This window comes from Melanotaenia boesemani, chromosome 13, assembly GCF_017639745.1.
Source record: "Melanotaenia boesemani isolate fMelBoe1 chromosome 13, fMelBoe1.pri, whole genome shotgun sequence".
Classification (NCBI taxonomy): domain Eukaryota; kingdom Metazoa; phylum Chordata; class Actinopteri; order Atheriniformes; family Melanotaeniidae; genus Melanotaenia; species Melanotaenia boesemani.
The window spans coordinates 24,955,100-24,964,283 of record NC_055694.1 but is presented as its reverse complement, the minus strand read 5'-3'; the positions used below and the strand labels follow the sequence as shown (position 1 = coordinate 24,964,283).

The following is a 9,184-nucleotide window of genomic DNA, read 5'->3' as shown; positions in this document are numbered from 1 at the left end:
TACAGGAAAAGAGATGATGATCTTCTGTTCATTCTTTTTGAGTGATTCATGAGAAACTAGTCATGCAGTGAGTCAAAGACAATATAAACACAGGTAGGACACTCTGTAAAGAAGAAAGAGTACTACATAAATTGCATAAAATAAATGTCCTGACAAGAAGAAAATTGCTTTCCCTGTGAGTGTTGGCATTTTTATGTTGGACACCAGGTTCTCAGATGTCACTACAAGAGAACAATGCCATATCACTGAAAGAAAATATTGTCATACCAAGAACATTTTATTCACTAACTTGTTAAGATTCCATTTACAATGATCATTTTAGAAAGATTCGGCAAAAATACTTTGTACAGTTATTTTCAAGCAAAATAAAATAGCAGATAAAGTATTTACAATAAAGAAACATTAGAATAATGCAAAAAAAAGTGGACTCAGTGATGCCTTTGTCCAGCTACAACAACATGCTGCAGTCATTAGCTAATCTGAACTGGTATCACCCATGGGCTTCAGGTAACTAATGCTTTAATGGAACATTATATTTTACACTGCTCAGATTCAGAGCCAAGTTAAGATGAAATGATATAAAAAAAATCAAATAACCACAAGTTTTATATGTCAGCTGATGGATGTAAATTTGCAGTGGTCATGCTACTGCCAAGGGATGTGTAGAGACTGTTCTGACCGTCTCATTTGGAACCAGACCACTTTTAAATAAATAAAAAGGACTAAGTGATCTGCCTAATGAATGCAGCATGTCAAGAGAGGTTCTTGAAATGAAACATTTTTTAAACAGTCATAAACAAGTTGTCAGTGAGGTTACGCTCAAACCAGCTTCTCTTATAATGCACAGTCACAATACAAAACACTTTATATAGTATACTGTTTGCATAAAAATAATCCAATATAATTTATAGCATTACTCTGCTGCTGTAACACGTGCCCTATCTTCTCTTCTAGCATTGTTACAATCTTTATTTACAAGAAAATAAAATCTGAAGTAAACCAATGTTAACCATTTTTCAGTCACCAAACAATCCCTTTGTTTACATAATCCTAAAACTGATTACAGTACTTTTTCTAACACTGATTGGACCAATCTTTGTGCTTCTTTTAATACCTACAGAAAACACAACCGTTTTAAGACAACATAAAAGCCAATTTTAAAAAAGTCAGTTAACATCTCAGTTAACAGAAGGGAATCCTTCAACTAAAACATTTTAATTAATATATTAATAATTTAACAGTGATTCAATATTATAGCTTGTTGACTTGACTGCTTGTTGACAAACAGCCTTGTTTATTTTGTTTCAGTTACCCATGTCCTGATTCTGATTAGTTAGCTTCAGTCCTGCCATCCCTTGCACTCCCTGATGATTAATGTAATTCCTGACATGGTCAAATTCAAAACACTTAAATAAAATGAAATAGCAGGCATATCTTTAAAAAAAAAAGGCATGCCATTGGTCCTTTAAATACTGTTCAATACGTAGACTGGAATGCTTTTAGATTCTAATACCTGATATAGTATAAGTAAGCGATAAAAACGCTCCTTCTGGACACAATAAATAACTATCCTTCATATAGTTCAGTAATACAGTACTCACGCTAAACCTACAGTAATTGCACAGTAACCACATGCAACGGGCTGAAGGGAAAAACAAATACAGCCCCCTTTTATTATCTTTTCATCTGTCCCTCAATCTCTACTTCCATCTCGCTGTCTATTCTTTGACTTTCTGCATCTATTCAGCAGGCTATCACACATGAATACCAGCGTATTCAACTAATCTACATCACTTGTGGTCCAAACACTGAGCCCTGGGGAACACCAGCCCACACAGGGGAAGAGAGCTCTCTGGAGTTTGCAGTCCAAGGCAAAGTGAATAACATCTGCATTTTAGATGACAGTCAACTACAGGTAGTTTGGTTATTCCAGTTAATAATACAAGCTCAGTTATGAGCAATAACCACTGTGGCCACTGTCTTTATGAGGCATTCTTGTATTCTTACGTTGTGGATTATTCGCACCAGTTGTCAAGTCTTATGTGAGATTTCTGTAGGAAGACATCCAAATCAGTTATGCTACCAGGAAGTCTACTTGAGCGTAACAATTTAACACACTCTTGGGCCCTCATTTGCCAAAGTCTTGTTGCAGTTGATCTGCGAAGATGTTTGTGTTTTCTGAAAAGTCTTGCTTAGGTTGTACCTTTCACTGGAGACTCTGGTGGTATCCTTGCTGGAATGATCCTTGTTTAACCTCAGGGAGGGGTGGGGTTATGGGGCAAAGGTCTTTTTACTGGCAGTGTCTTTTAAAAGGTAAGAGATAAAACTCAGACTCTTTGTTTCTCTGATATTCCTCTAAATATCTTCCACCTCTGCATTTTCACTTGGTGTGATAAATTCTCTGGAGTGCTTAGAGTTCTCCATCTGAGGGTGGCAAACACAGCTTGAAGAGCCTGTTAAGAAAAAAAAAAAACAAAAATAATGAGAGGAATCCACCGCTTTACTGTATGACTAATTGGAGCATTGTACTGAAGGCATGGGCAGAAGTGGATGGAAATGGTTTCTTACCTTGGCGCTAATGGAGGCATCTTGTCCATTACCTTTAGGTTTTTAGCAGAGAGTTCAACTCTTGCCCCCTGGTGGAGGAGAGGAATAGACTATGAGCTTCCCAGTGGCCATTTAAGATATGGTAAAATTTACACAAATGAACTTGAAAAATGTTCCACCTGTTAATATAGCTCAAAAGTATATAAAATTTAATACCTCTTCTGGACCAGTTATCTCAGTTTTAACTGCAACTGACATTTACCTGTTTCCTCATTATGTCCATTGTCTGCATGATGCATCGAGGCAAGAGGCCGTGGTTCCTGGCTAATATCATTGCCTGCTCCAGGGTCACACTTAGAGTGCATCTGCAAAAACAGAGGCCAAAACTGATTACTGCCTGGTCTTCTGGAATAAACACACACTGATGTGGACATCCACACATGTGCATCCACAGAACACTTTGAAGCTGAAATAAGTGCAGACATTGAGGTACGGTTTGAGACTAACCGGTGTATATAATCAACTTTGTGCTGTGTTTATCTTGATTTAAGCCGACGGTGTAGTGATATGACAATACAGTTTAATAATGCTGTCCCAGACTGACCTCTGCATGCCAGTGCCACACATGGTAATGTGGCAGGCTCCCAGGCGGTTACACAGCTCGGAGGACACGCACAGCATGCTGACTCCTGAGGGGTGGCCCTGAGCATTCGGACGCACGTTGACATAGGACTGCATTAGTCGACAGAGGTCGTCCAGTGTGTTGAGTGGTCGCAGCAGCTGTGAAGGGGGGAGAATAGAGGTTGGAGCAGGTAAATTATTAAATGACTTTCAACTTGACTTTCATTGAGGTAAAATAAAACTATTACACAAGATGCCATCTTGGCAAGTCATTTAAACTACTACAAAATGTTGGTTTTAGAAGACCAAGTGAAAGAAAAAGTCACTTGTTGTTGATATAGCTTCTTAACATGTTACAATTTACAATACATGATCAAATAATCAGAACACCATAAAATAACGATCATTCAAACCAAGACAAGGAACAAAAACAAAGGTAATTTGTGTACAAAAAGCAATTAAATAAATGTAATCCAAGGTAGGTAGATTAATTGACTTGTAAGATGGAGCACCAGCAAAAATAGGGAGAAAACAATCAAATATAGCACAAAATATATATAAAACCAATTTATTTCAATTGAAAGACAAAACCTGGAAATGCAATTTTCTATTTCAACGTTATTTTCTATTTGATTGATTTATTACTGGACTCTATTTCAGCTACAGTCAGTTTGGGAAGTAGAACCAAAGTTCAGATGGCAGCATTTTATAATGTTGAGGTTAGTTGGAGTTAATGGGGAGGTTTTGGAGCTACTGAGGGTTTCCAGAGGAGGGGATGGCAAATGTGTTCATCTTAATTTTGAAATGCTTGGTTGAAGATCTCTAACTTCAAGGCCCAGTATCTGTGCTTGCATTTATATTCAGTCACAAAATTATATTAAAAAATTAACTTACGTTACAAGAACAAGATATAAGCTGTGTGATAAAAGAGTAAATAAATCACAGAAAAAGCAGGTGAATGAGATATACATTGGTGTATATTTACCTGGTCTATCTTCATCGCTGTGGAGTTTGAGTCTGTAGGGAGATTAGACTTTTCCAAATAAAAAGCTCTGTTGAGACAAAAGCATTCAGGTTACATTTTTCAAGCCTTTTTTTGCTTTTCAAAGCTTACAGATTTGTATCCTATGACTCATTTTGTCAGAGAGCTGAACCAGTCAGCATCTACTGTATCTGCTATAGAACACACTTCATCTTTGAGTGATGCTGCATGGATGAGTCATGTTATGGGAACTAATGTGCGCATACTTTATCATATGTCATGACCACATTCAGAGGTGATGAAAAAAGGTTTTTATGTTACCAAAAATTAAACAAAAAAGCTGAAATAAAAGTATAAATAGACACACACATGCTTTCATACTTATATAAATGTATTTAAAACTGAAAGATTCTCAAAAATGTACATTATTAGATGTTGAAGTTACTCTTTAAAGAGTCAGATGCTAAAACAACTAAACCCCGGAGTTAAAAATATATGTGGATTAATTAATTAGAGGGAGTACTTTTTTCTTTATTGAATAAGTCCCCAAAAGTGGATTTGTAATTTTGATAATGACAGGTGTAGATGAATAATAAAAACCTCACCTTAAAAAATGTGAATCTTCAAGATGATTTGAATATGTGTGGTAAAATGCACAGTTTCTGCTTGCTTATGCATTACAGCAGGGGGGACTGTGGTGCAGTGAAGCACAGCTTACCTGAGTCTGCGGTAGTAGGCCTTGACCTTCTCTAGTGAGATGGCATTGGTGCGCTGCTGGAACTCCTCCATGTCTATATAATCCTGTTGGGAAACTCCCTCCGGACGCTCCAGAGCTGGAAAAGATGACAAGAAAAATTTTGTTTGATACATATGGGATAAAAATGTAAAATCTCACCATTTCAAAACTGATCATCGTGTTTTATACTTACATAAAAGTCATTTTAAACACTAACATTGAATTATCCAACCTAGAACTTAAACTACCTTTTAAGTTCATACCCTTGATGTTAAAGTAATACCTTATGAAAAGGTGTGAATTTGTCTAAAAGTCCTCATTCCAGAGGGGTTTTGTTCTCATGCCCATGAACAGGCACAAAAACTTCAACATAAGCAATATCACAAGGTGCCCCTCACTGTTCCCAGCCTGCAGATAGGTTTATTTTCCACTAGGTGGTGATGTTTATTCAAACTCTAACACAACATAAAGGCTGTAGTTTGTACTGCACTTTGAAATATTGTACATGAGAACCATATGAGCTCTGTCATTGGATTATTACTCCAGCCAGCACTTAGACATGGAAAGTTAACGTCCATTTGGCACTTTGGCATGATACGTAATGCCTTTTATTCATACTAGACCAAAATGAAACTGATGGAGTACTAAAAGGAGGAAAGCACAGTGTGAAGGTGGAAATAACCAATAAAAGGCATCAGTCTAACTTAATAAAAGCCCCATAAAGTAATCAGCAAATGTATATATGCGAGAGGCTAAAAGGGTGCATGACACAGTGTTTTCAAATTATCCAAGCATTTGTGTCAAGTATAAGAATGATTCTGTTTTACATGTGACGCAAGCTGAAATGCTTATCCCAACAAAAAAAGGTTTTGTTACCGCTAAGAAGAGCTCAGACAAAACATACAAATATAGCTTTGCAAAATAAAAATGAGCTGTTTATTTTTTTAAGTAAATAGAGCAAACATCCAGCCCCACTTCCTACTGACGTGTTTTAACAACTGACTCATTCCCCTTTAAATTATTTTGTTCCTCTGTCCCAGTTTACCCAGTCTTACCCCTGGTGAAGAGGACGGTGTGGAGCTTGAGGCTGCCTCCATTTTGCAGCCGGCTGGGCAGCTCACTAAAGTGACAGCTGTCTAGGTACATGGTGACCCTCAGGGCTTGTCGGCTGCCCTCCACCTGGTAACACACTGGTGTGTCTGCAACGCACAGACAGCAAACAAGTTAACAAGTCAGAAAGAGTGAGCCGGTCAACCACCTCTGAGCTGCCCTCTGTCACTTTCAAAGTAGGTTAAAATCTCTGTGGCTACAATCACACATGACTACACACAATATCAGAACTACTAAAACTTCTCTATCAAAAGATTTTAATAATCTACTTCACTTCCTTAGTTTTAACATGACAGACAGCATAATTGGGGATTTTAAATATAACAGCGTTATCTATTCATCTGGGACATTTAGAAAATGAATAGTACATTTATAGCTTTATACAACTACACACAGATTCCATGTTTTAAAAAGCCACAGGAAAAGTGTTTGGGGTCTAAATCATTGTGCAGGACAAGTGAAAAGAAGCTCCCTGATTTCATGATGTGCCACAGAACTATGTTGTTTTGTTGATTTTTATTTGACATTTTAAATATATTTCTGCATCTAAAACAGCTGTAATTGAAATGAAAATGTCCTGAATCTACCATTTATAAGAAGAACAGTAGATTTTTCTATTTATGCAAACAATACATGACAAGTAAGAATTCATAAACCTGAAGGTGACTTGGGGAGATTCTCCTCGTGTCTTCCAGCAGTGACTCCAAAACCATTCTCGTAAAATGGAAACAATTACCTTACCTTTGCAACCTTTAGGGTCAGTGCCCTTTACCTAGAAAACCCATCAAGCCTTAATCTTGTGGAATTGAATGTGACGCTTCAGGCTGAACTAAGGTGCCTCACCCTGTGTGGTACTTACATGTTTATACCTACAGCTACAAGCTCACTGTAGATGCTATTAGCAAATCAATACTTTCCAGTGGACTCCAACGCCACAAACCACTTACCTGCTTTGAGGCATTCTGAGTTGATATGCAACTTCAGCAAAGAAGCTTGTTCCAAAACAATTTTTACATCAAAGCGTACAACAATGGGCCTGTACCGATATAAACTGCTGCATGCCTGTTATTACTATGACAATAAGTACATTCACTGATTTCTACATTTGTATACAACATACTTTCTGCAACTGAGCATAACTCTTCAGCAGCAAATTTCTGCCTCATACACAGCTTTGCCTGTTAAAATGGGAAGTGCATGTTGTGCTTTTCCTTTGAGCAGCAATCTCTATTGGCCATACTGAGGTTGCTGAATAGAAGACCGATTGAGGGTGAAGGCATCTTTGTCTGTGGGCTTTAAGATATCCAGTAATCTGGGCACCTTCAATGAATGTACGGTGGATATTTAAGTTATTATAAGTCACAAATGCACCTGAGTCTTACACTTTCCACACACAATACCCACTTAAAAAAAACTGGGTGCATCCTCAGTTCAAAGCATTGCACTAAGATTTTATACAATGCTTACTCAGACATAAATGCTTTGACCTTGAGTTTATAGAAGCTGCAAGACAGAGGCAGCACAATAAATATTTTTTCCACTGTGACACATACTCTATTTGACTGTACAAATATGTTTTTAAATATTTAAATGTACTTTATTTTCTTTGTGTATCTAAGGATTCTTCAACTACACAAGTGCCCAAAAGTTTAAATGAAGTTAATAACAGCCTGTCAAGGATGGCTCATGTTTGTTAGTGATACAAAGAATATGAGAACGTAATGAGACTGTACGTTTTGCCCTTGTTTAAGATGATTTATGGAGCCAGTATAGCGTTGTTTTAGCTCCCTATTCAGGAGCTCTCCATTGAAAAGAAAATGACCGGCTGGAAAGGCTAAAAGGCATCCACAACATCAATGGCTTCCCTACATCCTCATAACAGAACTTTATTTAGGGTTGGTTAAACCATACAGCTGCTCATTAGCAGCAGTGTGGTTTGAATGAGCAAAGTCAGTCTTTGTTGATGGAGTCTCTTACTTGCAACTAGACACTCATCCTCCAGTTGCCTGAAGAACACAGTGACTTTGTCCAAATCCAACAGGGCTGCCTTGGTGTCCTCCAGCATGGTCCGCTCCTCTTTCTGCCAGAGGATAGAAGAAAAGCTTAGAACTCGAACCAGGAAGAGAGTTTTGATAGTTTTGAAGACAGCTGCATGGCTAGAAAAGCCAGATTGACCCAAAGAATTTACTCAGAAAGTAAATATAACTGAGTAGGCACAACATTTTGTTGTTTGTTTAAAGCCACACCAGGTTTTTCATCCCACAAAAAAATATAAACCTATCCAATTAACAAAATGATACAATATTTATCCTCACCAGGTGTGGCGCTAGTGTGGATTGAAAGTGTAGCAAAACACCAATGGCGGATATTTGTTCTAGCCACTTGCGGCTGGTCTCTTTGCTGTCTTCCTGGTACTCGCCAGCGTTGTTGAACCGTGACCTCAAGGCCGTAAGCAGCTGTTCGGCAAGCGTGCACAGGGCACCGGTTGCCGCCTGGCAGAAGATCACATCCCGTCGCAGCTGCAAAGATGTGTCTGGGGTTGGGGGCAGAAGGTCAGAGAGCAAGAAATTATAATGTTAGAGAATGATGGAGGAAGTTCAGAGGTGATAGGTGAGAGGTTATGGGGAAGAAAGGAAGTAGGTGTAGAGGCAGGGATGGGCATGTCTGGTGAGCAAAGTAACGAGCAGGACTGTAGCCTTCCTGATTATTTCTTATGTCCTGAACATTTTCAACACATATTTTATTTCATTAGAATGAAGGAGAAGGGTTTTTATTATTATTATTATTCTTTATTTATTATTTTGTAGAGAAATCTGAAGGATCAATAGAAGCACTGTAAATCTGGTTTTCATTTCATTTGATAGATGAGCTCATTTGCAAATAGCTCTACATGTTGCACTCTCTTACAGTTAAGTAAATATGAGACTTTTTCGGTTGTTTGAAGCTGCAGAGTAAGTGCATGATTTCATAGAAAACTAATATCCAGAACTGGATTCTGTCTAGTGTGATTATCTGCAGCCACTGTGCTCTGAATGTGAACATATTTCTGTTTAAACACTGACCTGTGCACTTAAGCAGAGCCAGAAGAAGTTGGTTCTTTCCATCTGTTGAGGGAGAAGAAAAACAAGATGGACTGACTGATTGTAACCGTAAATGATCACACAGTGTGTGCATGCAAGATCCACAGC

General features: G+C 38.0%; 1 protein-coding gene across 2 annotated transcripts in view; it reads right to left on the bottom strand.

Annotated features, from left to right (window-relative positions):
- Positions 1-256: 256 nt before the first annotated feature.
- prex1 (phosphatidylinositol-3,4,5-trisphosphate-dependent Rac exchange factor 1) overlaps positions 257-9,184 on the bottom strand; it is a 77,549-nt gene continuing 68,621 nt past the window's right edge. Inside the window, exons 31-41 of one of the 2 annotated variants that reach the window (XM_042003839.1) lie at positions 9,059-9,100; positions 8,312-8,529; positions 7,974-8,076; positions 5,942-6,085; positions 4,869-4,983; positions 4,154-4,220; positions 3,966-4,010; positions 3,152-3,327; positions 2,810-2,912; positions 2,569-2,636; positions 257-2,453 (exon numbers count right to left, since the gene is read on the bottom strand). In XM_042003839.1, coding sequence (XP_041859773.1) covers positions 2,411-2,453; positions 2,569-2,636; positions 2,810-2,912; positions 3,152-3,327; positions 3,966-4,010; positions 4,154-4,220; positions 4,869-4,983; positions 5,942-6,085; positions 7,974-8,076; positions 8,312-8,529; positions 9,059-9,100 — 1,124 coding nt within the window. In that variant the 3' untranslated portion in view covers positions 257-2,410. The remainder of the gene's footprint in view (positions 2,454-2,568; positions 2,637-2,809; positions 2,913-3,151; positions 3,328-3,965; positions 4,011-4,153; positions 4,221-4,868; positions 4,984-5,941; positions 6,086-7,973; positions 8,077-8,311; positions 8,530-9,058; positions 9,101-9,184) is intronic. The other variant, XM_042003840.1, reaches the window with a different exon arrangement.